The sequence below is a fragment of the Falco cherrug genome, chromosome 2 (genome assembly GCF_023634085.1).
Source record: "Falco cherrug isolate bFalChe1 chromosome 2, bFalChe1.pri, whole genome shotgun sequence".
NCBI lineage: Eukaryota > Metazoa > Chordata > Aves > Falconiformes > Falconidae > Falco > Falco cherrug.
In genome coordinates, this window is record NC_073698.1 from 15,093,488 (window position 1) to 15,113,228 (window position 19,741).

At 35.5% G+C, this 19,741-nt stretch overlaps 1 protein-coding gene across 1 annotated transcript in view; it reads right to left on the minus strand.

The window, feature by feature from the left end:
* Positions 1-627: 627 nt before the first annotated feature.
* PGR (progesterone receptor) overlaps positions 628-19,741 on the minus strand; it is a 38,049-nt gene continuing 18,935 nt past the window's right edge. The window contains exons 5-9 of the mRNA XM_055702430.1: positions 15,091-15,393; positions 13,512-13,656; positions 9,985-10,115; positions 4,748-4,905; positions 628-2,640 (exon numbers count right to left, since the gene is read on the minus strand). Coding sequence (XP_055558405.1) covers positions 2,485-2,640; positions 4,748-4,905; positions 9,985-10,115; positions 13,512-13,656; positions 15,091-15,393 — 893 coding nt within the window. The 3' untranslated portion in view covers positions 628-2,484. The remainder of the gene's footprint in view (positions 2,641-4,747; positions 4,906-9,984; positions 10,116-13,511; positions 13,657-15,090; positions 15,394-19,741) is intronic.

Genomic DNA, 19,741 nt, shown 5'->3' on the forward strand with positions numbered 1-19,741 from the left:
TTTTTCAAGCTTCAGACAATCACATAATGAACACCGGACTTTCAAATTGATATAGCAGCCACATTCAGCCAAACTTGTTCTGTCTGATGCAGTGCATTTATCGTGACCATGAAGTTCTGGGAATTTTTTAATGTGAGTTAGAGATCTTTAGGAAATACAATTTCAAGTCGTTTTTAACCTTTGATATCTATTCCCAAGACATCTTTTCTTCCTTTTTGATTATGCCTTTGAGACAAATATACAGCATTTCAGACTGCCATATTTATGGGACACAGTGACATGGCAGCCACTTGGAAGAAATTTTAGGGATTGTGGGTAAAAGGCAGATGTTGGCTGATCCGGGGCATTCCTAAGGCAAACATACTGCCTGCTTGGTTTTCTAATTTCAGAATTAGGGTGTTGAGGAATAATTTTTAGTGTGGGAAGTTTTTGTTAACAATTTAATCTAAACAGTAACATAGTCTGTTTATTCAATGGTAAATCATCTGGCAATGCTTAAAATTCCCAAAGAATGCATGAAAATATCGTTGTTACACAAAGTGGAATGGTTGAGATGGACTTTTTTCCTAAGCTCCACAATTACTGAATGCAAATTCAAAGAAAAATAAAGAAAAGAAAACTTCAATATGTAGAAATGAAGAATTTTGTGTTATTTATTAAAATATAATTGCTTTAAGGATCACCGTTAAAAGTCAGACTGTAATGAATATGAAACAAATTGCTTGTCTCCGGGCAGTTAGAAATGACAAACCTAGTCAACTAACACAAAAGTCTGCTTACAGCATTTTATCCAGGGCCACATCTTTGTACCAGCTCTAGTGGGTTTAGTACTGTTTTTTGGGAATCTCGGAAACATCTTTATCCCCAGTCATAATGTGGCTTCTTCTTCATTGGTTTTATGAAATGATAAAGTTAGTTGTCTACATTTTTTTCAAGAATCAGGATGTAATTTTTATGAACAAGTAACATCTCTTACACTTTTAGCCAGGGCACCCTGATTTAGTCAGAGATACTGAACTTAGGTCTCATGGGCCTTTGTTCACCTGACAAGGATATGTCTATATAGATCAAACTATACCCCAACAGCATGCTGTCACACCACGGAGGTATCCAACATGTAACGGGGAAGAGCAAAAGTGTATGGCCAGCAAGTACCCTAGTAAGACTCACCATTTCCTACATTGTTAGAAAATTTAAGTATCATTTTCAGTGACTGGCAAAATTTGTCATATTTTAATAGACTCACAAATTTTTCTGGAGCTTTATCCATTTCTTTGTTGTTTGAATATATCAACAATTTTCTGCCTTAAATGCACGAGTTGCTTCATATCCACATCAAAGGAACAAACACCACATTATAATTTTTCAGCCAAATATTCATTTTCATAGTAAAACATGACATTCTTCTCAAATGTATAAAGCTAATTTAGTCTAATTCCTCTTTTACAGTTACCCCAATTATAATGGCATGCCTTTAAAATAAAATATGCAGTTCTGAGATTGTACTAAACTGAGCCTGATGTGTATCAAAATGTTTGTCGTCATATTTTCCATTTCTTCTTGCATTTAATCTCACTATAATTTGATGTTAATGGCTGTTTGAGTATTCAGCACTGGAATTCAAAACATTATTAAGAGCTGTAGTCGGTGAAAACATCTCTATTTAAAGCTTCTGAAATACAGAATTTTAAAGCTGATGAATTTAAGACCATAGCTAAGTGATTTAGTTTTTATAAGTGCAGAACTTTTAAGGAAAATAATACAAACCAAAGCTTAGTGGGTTTGCACACACATTACTTCTGGTGTAACAGACACTGAAATTTTCCTAAGCTTTCTGATTTTTGAAGGAAAGCTGCACTGAATGGTGCAGAAAACAGTATGCTGCACTCAAGAGTTTCAATGCATTATGAGCACAAACAAGAGTATGAATGTATACTTTGTGCCTAGCACTTCAGTTACTCATGAAGGTATTGCAGTGACATCTACTTAATCCTGGACAGCTGACTTTGAAGAGATATTTCTGTGAAGCAGATTAGTTAATAAAAAGTGAAATACCTGTGAAAAAAACATGGGCAATGTTTATTTTAAATCCTCAAAAATCTTGTACCAAACACATGCCCACATGTTCCCATGCACACAATGTACTAAAGTTAAAAGTTTACACCACGTCGTATCAGAAATTTTAGCACGTGTAGTATGTAAGAAAAATGTATAACTGTTCTTTGAACATTGTCATTCTTATGCATAACTAAAAAGCAACCTAGCCAAGTTTACAAAACATTTTTTATGACTGTTGTGATTTTTGCAGTTAAGGAATCAAGAACTCACAATATGTACATCAAGCTTAAATGGCTTGTGTATGTTACAAGTATAAAGCAGTAGGCAGGGTAAGTATGACAAATATACTGAAGTCCTGACATTGCAAAATCTTGACCAAAATAAACAAAAAGTGACCCAGAAATCACCTCTATGATAAAAGACATTTCACTTTTTGTGAAAGAGAAGAGGTTTCACCATCCCTGCCAGAATCTTGGGTAGCTGAGCAGCAATCACCTCTGACATCATCTCAGGGAATTCAACACTCAGTGCACGGGACTGGAGAAATGTGTTCAGACAGAAGAGATGGAGCTGTTTCACTAGCTGGATTTAATAAAATACAAACACGATAAATCAGGCTAACAGTAATGCAGTCAGATAAACATGCTGTCAATCACTTATACATCCATCAGCTGACACTATTATATACCTTCCTCTGTCATTTGTTGAATCAATAAGGGTACATGTCATTCCCTATTAAAATATCCTCCCATGACAGAAATCATAAATATAGGTAAATGGTATGTCATACAAAAACAGCGCCTCACTTATATTATAAAGTAGTATCATCCTCACTCATGACATGCACCATGAACAATGGCAATTAATAAACAAGTCTTTCATTTTATTCTCACATTCAACACACTTCAATGCCTTGTTCGCTAGATACTATTCTGACACTGCTTTAAGGGACAGTAATTACTATTTACTTGGGAGTCTTTCCTACTCCAGGCTTTGATGACATGCAGTCTCTTCAGTCTGATGATCTATCTTTCCCTTATATCTCACATCACTTTACCAGCCCAAGATGAAATAGGGACATGAATGAAGATACTCTACAGACCAAACGCCACCCTGACCATCACTTTACTGGGTATTCTGCAGCAAGCCTCACTCACTCACTACCACTAAGGCTGTTTTACTTTAAGTATTTGAATTTAAGAGATTGACTCTGCAGCCCAGTACTCAAAGAGTTTTCATCTGGATGCTGTGACAATCAGATTGCAAATTATTACGCCAGGTAGGGCAGGAAGACCTTTCATCCCACACAAGACTGATCCAAACAGGTTCCTTGAGCACTGGGCTACTATGAGTAGTATACTGACCAGGACTTGTTTTTGCAAGTAGAAGGTAACTGACTGAACTCCAGGCAAAAGTTTAGCATTGACAGTCCCAAGTGACAACTGACTACAGTAAACAGTTAAAGCTAAGCTCCATGTCCTCCCCTCAGAATTTTCTATTGTCTACCTTAACCTGTAAGGATGTTTTTCACACTCTTCTCATTTTTCTTTTGCTGGTATCTGAGATGACGTTAATAGCTAAATGGTGAATGTGAGTTCTGTGGCTAGCAGAAACTCATGGAGAGGTTATGGATCAATAGACTCCAGACAACCTGGTGAACCACATAATTATCAGTCGTTACCTCTCTTAACTCCCATAAATGGGATTCTCAAAGGTTGGTGGTTTTTTTTCCCCATCAGAAGGGGGAATTAGTGTCCATTAAAGGTTTTAGATTTAATAAATTAACTTATTCATGAAAAATTAAATTAAAATGCAGATTTCCTGAGTGCAGAATACAAGCACACAAAGACCCCGTCCTTCCTTGAGCTCCCTGCAAGCTCCTCACAACCAACACGGAACTCAAAAGCATTCTTCTTAAACCGCCTTAGTGCCACTTCCCCAGCACTTGCTAAAAGCACCAGGTATGGCCCTGTACCTCTGCTTTTTACCTCTCTTGCAGAGATACACAAGCCATTACACAACATTCAAATGAGCAAAGGTTTATATGAAATGTAATTCCTCAGTTTTAATGGATGTTAGGTCAACAGGATACATGCTTGGACTTTCAGCAATGTGGAAAGGATTCAGCTGCATCTTTTGAGACACTTATGGATCCCTATGATATCACCACTAGAGTTCTCAAAGATTATTCAATTCCCAGATATATAGACAGGCACCGAAAAAAATGGTATAGAATATACATATAAAAGTAGTTTAATTAAGATTGCAGAACCAGTCTTGGTTGTCTTTCTCTAATTCTTTGTGGCCTGACTGCAACTTGACTTGCCTATTCTTTGAATTATTTAAATATTTTCATAAACATGTAGACACATGCACACGCACATACGCACTGCCCCCTACCAAAACCTGTAACTGCACTAATTAAATTACAGAAATAATGAAACAAAATGGTAGCTTTCAAATGCATGTTTCTCAAATACTTCTATCTTGTACACCATGTAATACAGACAATATATATTGATGCTGCATATATAGCTATGTATTCACACAAATATACACACTAAAGAAAGCGTAGGAGTTTTTCTTTTGTTGTTTAGAAAAGCTGACTTGCCATTTTCTATAAAATTGCTTTTAAAAATACTAGCCCCTTCTTACATAAAACCCAAAATACATTAACAAGTAAACTTACGTCATGCATGGAATCCATCAGTTTTGTAAGTTGATAGAAACGCTGCGAGTTGGCCACAACTCCTTTCTGGCGCAAACCAATTGCCTTCACCAGTTCCCTAATGTAACTCGTTCTCATCTCATCAAATTGGCTTTGACTTCTTAGACCTTCCAAAGGAACTAAAAAGAAAGTAACGCTTGTGTTGCAATTTATTCTGAAGGCAATGTGAGAAATTCAAAGACAGGAGCAAGTTCTAGTATTTCACACTTTACAGTGGAATTCATCATTCTAAGCCAGGTAATTTTTCCCATTGAACAGGTACTCCAGAAACAGTGAAACAGTTAAAATTAGATATACCAGCAACAATCAGTCAATTCTGCTAACTGCTGATGTCTAAAAATAGCCTTAAGCTTCAGCTATACCTGTCTGCTGAAAAGAAGATGGCCAAAAGAACTACTCCTGTCCTTGAGGAAAGATGTTATGGACTGGCACTTCTGAGGGTCAGCCCTCTTCATAGCAGATTTATGTTAAAGATCTAGCTGGAGTGTTTCAACATGGAGTCAAGGAATGAACCAACAACTCTTAGGTAGTGTAGACTGTATGACATCCAGGGCTCAACCTTCCTGTTTGGAGCTCTTTCACTTAACAGAATAGATGCATTATCAGTTTTAAATGTGAACAGCTTTTTAGAGAAATTAGCAGAGAGGAGCAAATGGTTGAACTCACTCTTCTCTTAATGGTCTGCTATCAGGACCAAAATGAGGACACAGAGAGAACACTGAGAAATGAGCCTATTAGTGACTGCTAGTGATAAGACCATATTTGATCACTGGTGACAAGTGTTGGTAGCATTGTAAGGGAACAGGCGTAAGCCCTAGACTCTAATTTCCTTGACATGGCTGAGTGTTAACAAACAAGTCTTATAACCTATGCTGTCAAAGGCAACCAAGAAATGAGAAACTTGAAGAAATGAAGCTCAAAAAAATATTTCCATCTGGCAATCAAACCTAAATCCTTGGTTTGCTCTAATAATCATACTTTAAAACATTGTCCTGTTTAAAAAAATACTGGTTTTGAAAGCTGTTACATTTCTTCCCTTTTCCCTTCTCCCTTACCAATGCCATTTCACACTGCAACATCACATTTAACATTCTGTATTCTGACATAAGCGTGAGGTAAATCCTTCCCCTCACCAAACTTTAGACATTTTACAGTACAGGCATATCCACCTGGGTTAGTTACCACAGCTACCTGTAGTCTTAGCGGGAAAAATCAGGCAAGTCTTGGGCACAAGGCACTTTGAGTTTTAGCAGTAACCTTAGAAAAAAAATAATTATGCTGTAAAGATGCTTATTTTTCTCCATGGACTGTAAAAGAATGCCATGTGGACTAGCTCACATAGTTAAATAAGCCACCTGCTAGTTATCTAGGTATCTAGTACATCTTCAAACTGGTACCAGACCATGACTAACGTTGGGCCACAACAGATTTTGTTTGAATCTTTCTTTACAAACCCAAGAAACTTGGTTCATAATGACACTGACTTATTCAATATGGTAACACCTGACTTTCAGATGATTTGTCACTTTCTGGAATTAAAACATAAATACATGTGTGTACTGACTCTCTGTACAATGCACTGTATTGTTCAATACGTAGGAATGGAATTCTTAAAAGACAAGACACCCTAAAAAGGAGACTGCTGCACAGGGGTCGGACCTAAACCTATTCCCTGAAAAAGAATTAAGTAGCAAACCCTGCACCGAGAGCAAAACTGTTCTCCATTCAGAAACTATAAAACCCTGTTCTGACATCTGTTAAGTCAAGTATTGCCTGGTTCCTCAGAAAAATGTAAGAGGAAAGGAGACACTTCAGGCAAACACATTAAAATTAAAATTCCCTCACCTCCAGCTGAGAGCACGCTGACAATGCAGAAGCTCAGATCTCTGTTCTACCCGACTTAAGCAGAAGCCTCCTATTTAACAGGAGACTGCCCAAGAAAGGAAATGATCCAGTTTGCCAAGGTTGTCTCTTGTTTATTGATTGTCTCCTCAGACAACTGAATGTCTGGGGGAAGGAGGGAAACACGCGTACAGAAAATAGCAAGTTTAAAGACAAGTGTCTAAGCACTGAGCTAGTCTATGGAAGTCAGGGTCTGCCACCTAACTAAAACAGAATTCAAACAAAACCAGAGAAAAGAAATTGTGACCACTTCCACAGAAAGTACATTTGTAATACCGTATCTAATAACAGTCCAGCCTTTAGGGATGCCATGTTAGCTTTCCTTTGGCAGCTGATGGAGATGAAATACTGGATGAGGTGGGTTTTTATTTTGACTCAGTATGGCCTCTCAAGTCCAGACAGACAAAGGAGGTATGTGAAAGCGTGTCTGACACATCTACATCAAGGGTCCGAATGGAAGGGACGAGTTCTGGTTTGTGAGGAATGCAATGTGCTTAGGAGTAATACAGGCAGGAATACTCACAGCAGCGAAAAGTTATGTCATGGAAAAAAATAGCTGAATTTTCAAAGCATGGATGGTTCTGGATATGTCTTAACAGCAGATTTACAGGTATCTATGAAATGTTTTTCATACAAAGTGACATTTTGATGGAATTTAGGGTTAGGTGGATGCTATCCTTGACTCATATCTCTAAAACAGCAATTAAGTCCTTCCTTCCTTAAGTCATTCCCTTGTGAATTAAGTTAAAAGATCTCTTCCAGCAATGAGTGACCTGTTACCCTAGAATTCTACAAAACCAGTCACATTCCCATCTAATCACAAAAAAGTTCCACTACGCTGTTCATTTAAATGAAGAATTACAACGTCTTACATTCACAAATGCACCTTCAACACAGGTAGCTCAAATGTTCCTTCGCCCTGAACAGACGTGAAAAATGTGGATGCTTTTATTTGATGGCAAGAACCCAGCCAAAATCTTATGCAACAAGATTTTGCAATTCCTCTAAATCAAAAGTCTGGAAACTGTTACAGCAAGAACTGAACATGCGATATGCTTATTTCTCTCTTTTTGGAATAGCTCTACTTTCTTAAATCGTAAGTCTTTCTGAACTATTCATACTATTAGTTTCTAGATGTATGTTGCCTCTGCAAGATGGAGCGCTGTTTAGAACTTATGGGGCTCTACTACACAACACAGTATGTTACATATATTAAATAAGGACCTGTAAAATGGAAACAATTGTAAAAAATAAAAATGTTGGTCCACTTTTTGCAAAGACTAATTCTGCTTTCATGACAGCTTTGGAACTGTCATAAGTACAGTATCAAGAAAATGTCTAAGGGAACCAAGGGAAATTCAATGGAAAAACTGTAAAAAAAAATAATAATGTGAATACTTAGAGTGGGGGGGTGATTCATAATTAGAAATGTATCACGACTAACATTTAGTTATGTTTAATACAAATTACTGCTTCTTCAAAATTATATTAAAAGTAAAAACCCGTTAATCTAAATAATAAATCAAAGAGGAGACAGATGAGACTAAAAGTTCAGACTTGATTTACTATTAGTATATGAAAGCTTGAAATGGCCATACTTTCACATTGAAGAGGATTAAGATGAATACCATGACTAAAATAAAAGTAGTCTTAAAAAACACTTTATAGCAACAATGACGTTATATATATTTTTCTGAAAACAGTGTTGTGGAATTATATTTATACAGTACCAAACGTTTACTAAATGTCTCAGCAACAACGGTTAGGTGTGTTCCTTTTCCCAAAGATCTGACAAATTGTTTTTTCCTATAAGACAATAAGTGCGGGAAAGATCAAAAAGCAAAACTCATCAGCACAGGTAGAAATACTTTTTTTTAAACTCATTTCTTGAATATATACAAACATATCATCCTAAAAATGAACTTCTGAGCACAATTTATTTCATAAAGAATGATGAATAAATTTTGATGAACACTTAAAATTACGCACTAGTAAATGACAGGGATTGGACCACTGTAATGTTTATTTGAATTTGATTTGAACTTTCTGGGACAGAAATGGATAGCTATAATATCACAAATTTATCTAAGTTTTGCTGAAATTTCAAACTTCCCTCTAAGGTTCAGAAGATAGACAAGGGAGTTAATTGGTGATGCAAACAATGTGAAAAATATTTAAAACAGGAATACATTCAGATTCCAACAAAGCAACTGGAGTTATATCAGAGAGGGATTTTTACCCTCATTTTTATTGCTTTAGTAGAGTGCATGGTGTTTTGCTATTATTTTAGTAATTATGTTCATATAAGCTAAATTTAATTTTTACTTCTTATGCTCTGCTAAGACCAAAGTTTTTTTAAGCATGAACTTATGCAAAAACCAGCCAAGTACAGCTTAAGAAGAAATAAACTTTAATTCCTTATCTTTTACTAAAACTTTATACAACCAACAAGCAGGTTATGCAGGACGTGCATATCCCTCCTCCAACTCTCTGTATAGAGAACCAAACTTCAATATTCTTCCAATTATATTTCTCAAAGTGCTTATTCTCATTTCTAATAGCACCTGTACAATTTTAGGACTTTCTATTTGGGGATTCATAGCTAACAATTATGGCCTCAGCAGATGTACTTTTTAGTCTTTTAGAAAAGGTTTTGGAAGATAACTTCATCAGCTACCACATTTCCCATTTGAAGTGGAACACAGCTGTATGCTGGATTCTTTAAAGATGTGTATGACTAAAAGTGATCACACATTTTATCCTAGAGAAACAAACCAAAGAATAACATTTCCATTTGTTTATATCTATGCTAAAACTGATCTGTTTATAATGACAAGAAGTTAAATAAATGTCAGTATAGTTTGTCATGTCCACCTCTAATTTTTTTGAATAAGCATGCTTTATGTTCTTGGCCAAGATAAAGCCCTCAGTCCAGACAATTTATTAAATATTTTTAATACATTCCTAATGCTTGTGAGGTTTTTTTTAACCTGTGTAGAGCCATTTAAGCTGAAGGGCTTCCAGGCAGAAATACTGTGCACTTAATTTGAAAATGTGTAATACAGTACAGCTATATACCTAAAAGGATCCAACATTTGCTCAGTGCCTTTATGCAGAACAAAACCATTAGTGAATCAGAAATTACTTGTTCCTTATAAACACTAGAAAAAATATTTTTAGTTCTTGGAATACCAACATTCCTCCTAAAGAAGTTTCCATTTATTAAGCCAGATAGCTTAGCAATTGTCAAGTTAAAATTACTACTGATATGTTACAAAGAAATAAAAAGAACCTACTTGTGTTGAGAAGTAACAGTGCTTTCATACATAGGAACTCTTCTTGACTAACTTGAAGTCTGACAAATTCCTGTGGGAGTTGCCACATGGATAGACACAGGGAATAGAACGACGATTCTTTCATCCTCTGTCTTACACCCAGAAAAGGTAAAAAAACCAATAATTTAAAAACCCATGAAAATAAAGAAAAATAATGGCTCCAGTACTAATTGTTTGAAGGAAGTGCCTTGTTAGCAGTTTAATTACCACATTACAGAACTTAAAGAAAGAGGTTATAAAAATAAATAATTTTCTGACTTTTTTGTACTTACACTATTTTTTTACTCATAATGAATGCACTATTATTTTGGATGTTTAATCTGTTACTGCTGCCCAGAAAAAAAACACCACCTTGGAGACTATCAAAGCTGAATGCTAACCACCAAAAAAGATTTTCTTTTATTGATTAAAAACACCCATACGATTATTGTGAAGTACTTTTTTTTTTCTTTCAGATGTTGACAGATTTTTACATTCTTTGAAAGTATTTCAAAGTGTAAAATTGAAGATAAACCTGGAAGTTTATAGAAAACTTGCTTTTAGGTTTTGCAGAAATGTCTACATCAAAATACTTTGTTGCAAGTCTAACACTGCTAACAGATATTTTGTAGCATTTTATGCCATTAAAGAAACAGTATATAATGTTACATGTAAATATATACAAAAAGTTTTAAAGTAAACTTAAGACATTATTACAGCATTATTTAAACTCCTGCAGAAGTAAACAGGACATATCACACAAGGAAATACACAAAACCGTTCCGGTTTTTGCAGCACTCCAATTTTACTTTTCTCTTTGAGATTTTTATATACTGGGTATATGTTATTGTACATAGTTACTGGGAAGGCAGTTTTCAACTGAAATGACTGCAACACTAGCATTACAAAGCCTGTAATTTTGACTGAATTCATTATACATTAACCTGAAGATCCATTAACTTGGGCTAATTTCACAAAGTTGCAGCTAAATCCAGATGAATTGGATAAAACAATGATAACAAGATTAAATTTTGCCCTCCCACCCCCTATAAAATTCAGATCAGCATTTTAACCTGATTGCAGATAGTACCATCAACAATGAAAACAGGAGATATTTTCCATGAAAAAAAGAGAGACTTTTCTCAATGCACCGAGGGTTGGTGGTTTGTGGTGGGTTTTTTTGGTTTTGTTTTGTTGTTGTTGTTGTTGTTATTTAAAGTGTTACTGTTAGCTTAAAGGAAAATTATTTCAGCTTTGTTCAACATATGATATCCTGTAACAGCTCTTAAATGACTTCTAGAAATTTCATCTGTTAGATCTAAATGGACTGGTTACTTCTAGATCTACTTTAAATCTCCTTACCTACTCCTTTCTGATAGTCTGTTCCTAATGAAGAGTGATAGCAGCTTTCAAGGTATGCTTCAATGCTGGGTTTAGTCATGTTTTCAAACACTGCAAAGTGTGAGCAACAGTAAAACTTTGCAGGGGTTTAATACTAATTCATGAAATCTTTGTTAAACTCATATTCCTGGCTTTCTTTGTCTGAAATTGACCAAACACGTCATTCCCCGGGAGCACCACAACTCAGTTTCCTAAATGACAGAGTAGCTGTGAAACAACCTTTGGACTGTGGTTTCATGGTCATTTTCAAACAACTCAAGTGTGTGTTGCCTCTGCAGAAGGAATTTCCATTATCTCTTTCCACCTCTAGGTGTATGCTCCTGCTAACCTGGCATTAGCGCCTGCACTCCCACATGGGAAGTCAGCTCAGGGATCACCTCCACCTGCTAATTAATGGCTTTTTCTAGTGTATTTCGCAAGTATATAATTTCCTTAGCTGTTTGACAGTGCAGCCAGATAGTATTCAATCCAGCTTAAGCAAAATCATGGGGACACATGACCAGGGCAGAGAGCCAGGTGGAGCTACCTTTTTTTTGGCAGTCACCTTCGCTTAGAGTGATCCTAGCACAATCTTAAAATGATCTTAAAGTGATCATGAAAGTACAATCTTAGACAACACCACAGACAAGAAAGTTGCTTACATTTTACTGATCTAAAAGCTAATTTATTTCCCCATAAATACGGTTGTGTGCCAGTTACTCTTCATGTCTAACTCTGTTTACAACATTTTTAATATGACCCTGACAAGATGCTCTACAACCAAGAGAAGGGTACGTTACCAGTCCGCCTCCCCTTCAATGTAGATGGTCTTGAGCTGCAAATAAGAAGCTGTCTCTGAGGGTTTATAATCAGGGTTCATAAATCTCAACCCTATTCTGGAAGAAAGTACTTAGCCTTCTTCACAAGGTGGCAGCAGTGGACCACAGGCAGAGTAATGCCCCAAGCCCTAACGTTACTGCCTAAAGACGGACACTCGGTGTTTCTTCTGAATGTAACCATGAGATATCTCATAGACTACGCTGGGACAGAATACAGTCAGAAAATTATCTCAATCCCATCCCTTCAAATTATTTCAATTTGTACAGCATTAATTAATTCACGTGGGGGAGGAAAGAATTCATTACTCTGTATCATAACAGTAATTTACAGTCATCTGGAACAGAAAAATCCAGGAGCTATGGGGCCTGCTCCACTGAATATTTTCTATAAAAAACCCTCACTGTCAAGAACTTACATGTTCACAGATTTTACATTCTGGTGCCCAAATCTTCTGCAAATCCACCTTTTAATGCTTAAACAGGTATGTCTTACACAAAAACTTGTTTAACTTTCATCTCATTTCATAGTAGCTCTTTTAGGATTTTAAGAAAAAATAACTAAGAAAAACGCATTAAGGAAAAAAAAATAGGGAGCTTAAATCACATTTTACTGTTCCTGGAAACCTCCCAAGTACTATAACTAAAATATCTAAAATTACAGCTTTGACAGTATTAGTTTGCATTATTTGACAATAACTGAAAACTACTAAAATGAAGATTTTCTGAACTGATCAGCACAGTGAAGGAAAATCTAAGCCAACAATCCCTGCCCCCCCCAAGCCAGAAAAGTGCCATCTCACATATTTTATCCTTGATACTAAAATTCCTTGCTAAATTATTACAATTTTCTAACAAGAAATGTACTTTAGAGAAGCAGTTTTATCAGAATGTATCAAAATGAAGTATTTAAACTATATACAAACTGTTTGCAAAAGCCACCCAGTAACCTAAAAAAATCCCATGTAGTTCTATTTATTAAACATTAACTCATGTCTTACTCAGATGAATTCAAGTAAATCTCCTGACAGCATATTTTTTTATTATTTTTCTCTTAGATAATTAAAATATTATTTTAACTCCTTTTGTTCGGCCATATCAACAGAATATTTAGGACTCCCACAAAACTCTTTCCAAAGTTACTAAGCTTTAATATGATCAGAGTACTTTGCTGTTAATTTTGAAACAGAACAAGTAATGAATGAAATCTTGGCCTCAATGAAGTCACATTCTCATTTACACAATTAAGCTAAAAATGTCATTCATATTATGCAAACAGCGGAGTCTACTTACTCATTTAAAATCAGATCTGGTGCAAAATATAACATCTGACCACTGACATGTTTGTATGATCTCCATCCCATTGCAAAAACCATTAGACTCATCCAGGAATACTGGATGAGGGTTATCTGATCATCAATATGTAAATTCCGAAATCCTGGAAATGAAATTAGAATACTTTATAATTCTTACTTAGACACTGGCTGAACAGGTTTTCTGGGATGACAACTTTGAGCTACAAAACTGAGAACACCTATAAAGACAAGTGCTTTTGGGGATGTAGCTCTCAGAAGTCTGTGAAGCTTGTATAATAACTGGCTATCTCACATTGATAGCTTACCTCTTGTTTTTTTTGTTCTGATCCAGTATTTTGAACTGATCAAAGCAAAATTAACTTTAGCAGTCAAAAGTGACTATATTAGGGAATAGAAATGCACTTCCTTCACCTTTGGTAAATATATGAGAGTTTGTAGCATGACAACTGTAACCAACTCTTATTTAATATAGATAGCTTGGATTTCAGTGTTCTTAACAAGAGATACAGTTGTAACACAATAAGCATCCACATATGAATAACTTTCTTGCATTTAACTAAACAGAAGCATATTCAGTCATCTATTTGCTTTTGATAACTTCCGATCTTTGACAGCTTTAAGGATTTCTATGAATGATCTGTGTCAATCTAACAGCTTCCTGCCACTGAAAGCAGTGGTCCTGTTCTTCATTACCTGGTCCTGTTACCTCCTTCAAGCAAGCTCTGGCATTCATGCTACCCCTCAGTGAACTGGTTCAGCTCATGAAGCCATCAGAAAACTACAGAGAGTAAAAAAAAAAAGGTTTGTTTTCTTCTCACTTAATGAGATGAATCAGGTCAACCAAGAGGTCTAATAAGCACAACCAGCAATGGTGAAGAGCACTGATAGGGACTACCCTTTCCTGCAGCAGTGAAGTGTCAAATTGAACTCATGTGAAATCCCTTTTTCTAGACCTTCTGCTAAACATATTGATTTTTATATAGCCCAGGATCAGATATCTAGGACCATACAGCAGATGTATGGTCACATAACATACACACCTAACATGGACTTTTTTTAATTATTATTTTTGGGTTTTTTTGCAATCCAGTCTTGGCTCTTCATATGTTCAATTACTTCTCACAGCCAGTCTACTTGTAGAGCTGCTTAGTCCTAACTGGTAATATCTACTGCATTTTTTTCTCTGTTCAAAAATTCATTTTAATAAGATTAAGAGTAAGGAATATGCAGACATATAAACATATTTTTATACCAAAAGAATGAATAATAGAGTAGGAGGGGTGGGGTAGAAAGGTTGCTATAACCATCACATACAAAAACTCTCCGGGCTTCTGTCATAATTTGGAGTGAGTCTAAATATTTAGATGCATTCCTTCACAAGTGCCCCCCTGTTAAAACGTCTTTGGTAAGATAATTTATCTGATTAAGTGGAAGCTTAATCGTTTTAGAATTTGTTAAGAATTAATTAACAGGCAGACGGCAATATTCTTTTTTGACTGCTCATCATATGACATATTTGTTAACTAGAATTCACCATATATAAGGAGTGCTATTACCTGGTAGCAATTTAGACCATTTGACTACACAAAGAAGTTGCCTCTCACAAAGATGATTTAGACTGGTCAGCAAGGAACTTGGTGTTTCGGGCTTTGTATTGTCATAACCAGCATAGACAACTTCTGGCTCAATGCCTCGTAGAACACTGATCATTGGGGGAACAAACTGTATTTCTTGATTTGGAGAAAAGGACAGCCTTTGGGTTAGAGTCTGGCCTTCATCTTGAAGGGCTGCGGGCTGCTGGAGTGCGACATCTAATGTTCTCACAACCTTAATTTTGTTAAGCTTTTTTAATTTTCGACCTGAAAAACAAAATTGTTGATCTGTTAAGAATTAACCAGAAACAATATTTTCCAGTAGCTGAATTACATTTTTCATCTATACAAGGAAACTAGAACTGTCTTTGGAATAAGTTTTCTATTTTTTGACTATTTATATAATTAAGAAATAATCACGGAAAATTCTGAAAAAGTTTCTCCCTCCATATCCTTCTCTCTTCACTAAGAGATGAACAGCACACACCCATTAAAATTATTGCCATGAATTCTAGGTTACAGTGACCTCATAAAGTGTTTTCTGGTTCAGTTCCCACTGCTCTATCATATGCTGACAGCTGAGCCAACTGGCTCTACAATTCAGTTTCTATTCAATGTTAATTAAGGATACTGTTTCTTCTTTCTCCCTAGTATTCAGAAACAAAAAATCTAGAATTAATTACTACACATAGAAATCCCATTACTCCAGTTCCATAAAAGCATTTCAGTCTCATAGCTAAATTTCAGTTTGATGATCTGTAATGTAATATTTTCCTCCTGTTTACCAGAAAGAAAACAGAATTCAGGGGATGAGTGAAATTCCAACACGTACTGTAAAACCATATGCCAACACTTACAGAACTCTTTACTTTCTAACAGTAATTTCTCTTTCTCAGTATTTGCAATTCTTATTTCCATACCGCAGTGGTTTGAAAAACATTGACAAAAAAATATAAATAGCTGAACTGCCTTCCTAAAATAAACGCAGATACTACATCTCGTATGGCTATAGAAATATAGAGTTCTAACTAGCAACTCTTCAAATTTCTTTCATGGAAACAGTCTGGCAGTGCACCATAGAGACACAGAAAATCAAACCTTGAAGGGTTCAAAGACAATAACCCTCAGTAACATATTAGCATATACACAAGTTTCAATAAAAAGACAAATCCATGTAGAGGTGGCTGCATGGAATATATTTCCTTTAAATAGGTACTGAAAGGTGATGAAAACCCTACTAGATCATTAGTTCTGCACAACAAGTTTGGCTTAGTGAAAAAAAAAAAGGATAAAAAAAATGCAGTAAAGATACTTATGGTGTGATTTAGATGATGGTGGGACAGTAAGAGAGATGCAGCATGATGGAAAAACAAAACAAACAAAAAAAAAAAGGTAAATCATTCTGCTAACAAAGCAAAATAAAACATGTCTCAACCTTGAAGAAAATAATAAGGAAGAAGGTTGTGCTACAAAAAACACCCAGAATCCACATGAATATTTTTACTTGTTGAGGTGCTGCACAAGTATAAAAATGAAATTTCACTGAATGAAAAGAAAATCCATGCCTATCAAACTGCTGAACCACTGAGAAACTGCATTATAAAATGGCAATATGCAGATTGTCTTTGGAAAAATGGCACTTTTATTTACAAGTGAAAGATTAGACAAGGAAACTCATCACATCCTGAAGAAGGTGACAGACTTCTCCATCTCTTACTGCCTTCCTTTTTAGTTAAAAGTAGTGCTGCACTCTCAGAACCTAACTAGTGCAGCAAAGAGGCCCTAGGACACAGGAGTAGGGAAGCACACCTAAACTCCTGCACATGCTCTGAATCCATTTTCAACTATTTCTGGAAGGAATAGAGATATGGTAGCACAGTCAGACTCATTATTATTTTCCTTCTTGGAAAGTCCCGGTCTTCCAAACTACACAGTAAACCAGAAAGGTTCAATAAAAATGGCTTTACTTAGGAACTTATCTATTCAATTTTTTTCAGGTGCTCCTGTATCATAGAAGATGAACACAATCTAAAAAGCCGAAATCAGCTTTTTTAAAAAAATAATTTTTTGTTATCCCACCACATATAAGCATATTCATGCATTTCACATACAAAAAAGTTGCACACGACAGTGTAAGACTTAGTTTTAAATAAAACAGTATTTAAAATCCAAAAGGAATATACTGAACAAAATTTCAAGAAACACACTTTACTGATAGTATAAATATGAGTGATGGGCTCTTCAGTAACACTTACCATCCAGTGAAATCAGGGATCATATTCCCACTAACTTCTTTGGGAGTTTAATTACCATCAAATGCCCCAACAACCTTATGCTCATTTTATCACTTGTGGTAAGAATATAAATATTTCTAAGTAGTGACTTAGTAAAGAACCAAACACAAACTTACACCTTCTGTTACTGCTGAACAAACACACACACACACACACACACAGAGCCCCCGAAGAATAGACAATATATTATGACAAGAGACCAAGGGCCAATTTCTATCATAACAAAGCTATACATAGTCCTAAACATGCTGGGAATTTCTCACTAACTGTTGTTCAGGCATGAAGGAAAACAGAAGGAACAATGCATTTGATAGCTCATAAATAATGATTTCAGGTATTTTTCTGAAATAATGGCTTCAGATACTTTTACAGTTCAGAGGACAAGTAAAGAAAGAAACTAAACAGAGCACTTATCACATGGAAATGTTAGTAGTTAATAAGTACCCATGTTTCCAAGTGATTAAATGTATCAGAATTAATGTCACACTGGTTTGCGGAATTGCTTATGTGTTTATTTCTAATTATGTTGCTTAACAGCCACCAATAAAGCAACTCCACTTGTTACCCATCTACTGGAGAGGTGACGACTAATAACTCACAGTAAACTTTCACATCTACCACAAGAAGACCATGTAAAATTAATGCAAACTCTTAAGGACATAAGGAAAACACAGAGATTTGGCAATAGCTTAGTTATTCAATTGCTGCCTACAAAAATATCCAGGTAAGTCCCTGCTGTAAGACAAACAATTGTCTCCACTTAGTCCTATAACGTGTAAAGAATACTAATCCACTCTGGCAACCATTCATCTTAATACTAAAACCTGTCTGTGCTTATTTGGACGGCACACCTTTGTAACATTTGTTTTAGATAGCCAATGACTCAAGCAGTTTCTTAGTACTCACAGTTAGTTCCCTTACCCTTGATTACTACAAGTAGTATGCATAGTGTTTGTGTACTACACATACCTAGAAAACAAAGAAATTTAAAAAATAAAAGGTACTTAATCTCCTCATCAAATATATTACGATTTTTCCCTTAATACTTAATTCTGTATTTTAATATTCTTTTAACTAGGCATACAGAACCAGGCAAATCAGACATTACTGATGGTAGTCATTTCATATTAAAATGGCTGGGTTTCTAGTGAAAGTCTAACATCTCACTATCCTTCCCCATACCCTGTAATGAGGTGAATAATATCAATCATTTATTATTCCTGACAGAACATTATGGCTCTGAATTTTAGGTCACTATGCTCTTGCATTTTGTGCAGGAGAACAAGCTGTGTACACCTTAGGAAGGTGTATACAAAATAAAGGAACAAAGCAGTAAAGTAATACGTCTTGATCTTAATAAACCCTTTGATGCTACCTCAGAAAATATTACCTGGAAAATTACCTGGCCCAGCTACCTGCTATCCTATCAGACTAGAAAAGGGATAAATTAATGTGGCCAGTTACGAGATTGTAAAACTCAGACACAATTATCGTTTCCTCAAAGAATGACAATTAAGGAATTAGGAAACTTGTTTTCATTGACACTTCGCTTCTATAAATTAAGAAAGAAGAAACAGTCCATATAGTGAAATGGACTACTAAAGCTATTTGTTACTATTCTATAACTTACTTACAAGTGACTAGAATTTGTTTTAGAACAATTCAGGTTCATTTAATTGCTTTGAAATTAGCATCAGAAAGTAGAACTGCTGTCAATGTAATGTAATATTATTTTGTATCTAGATGGTTGCCACTCAGTAACATCCAGTGGAAGATAAGCATACTTCTCCCAGCAGTAAGTTTAACTTAATTAATGCAGTTAGAATCTTAAGAATCTTACAGGTAACATCCTGTAAAATCTTAATCTTTCTCACCTTGATTAAACACTATTGGAGGTCTGCATCTAGTAATTGAAGGCTAGCATTAAAAAACCAAGTAGCAGGAGTAAAAGACCAAAAATGTATCTAAGTAAGTTCTGAACGGCTGACATCAGAAATGCACAAAAAACCTTGCAGTATAATAGGCTGTAAACACAAGACAAGACTTGAAGTATTGATGATTCTGATTTGTTTAAAATACTCAAGGATGTATCTAAGTATGTAATTTGTTCCATGAATTGGAAATTTGCTTATGGAAACTTATGTCCTTGTGAAAAATCATGTAAGCCCAGCAGTACCCCATACACAATACATACTGCTTTGATCAGCATGGCAAGTCATGGGTGGGAAATATTGCTCATGTGATAGAATAAAGAAGAAATATACATACATAAGAAATGGTGGAAGAATAAAAATAAGATGGCAGTAAGAGCAGAAAGAGCA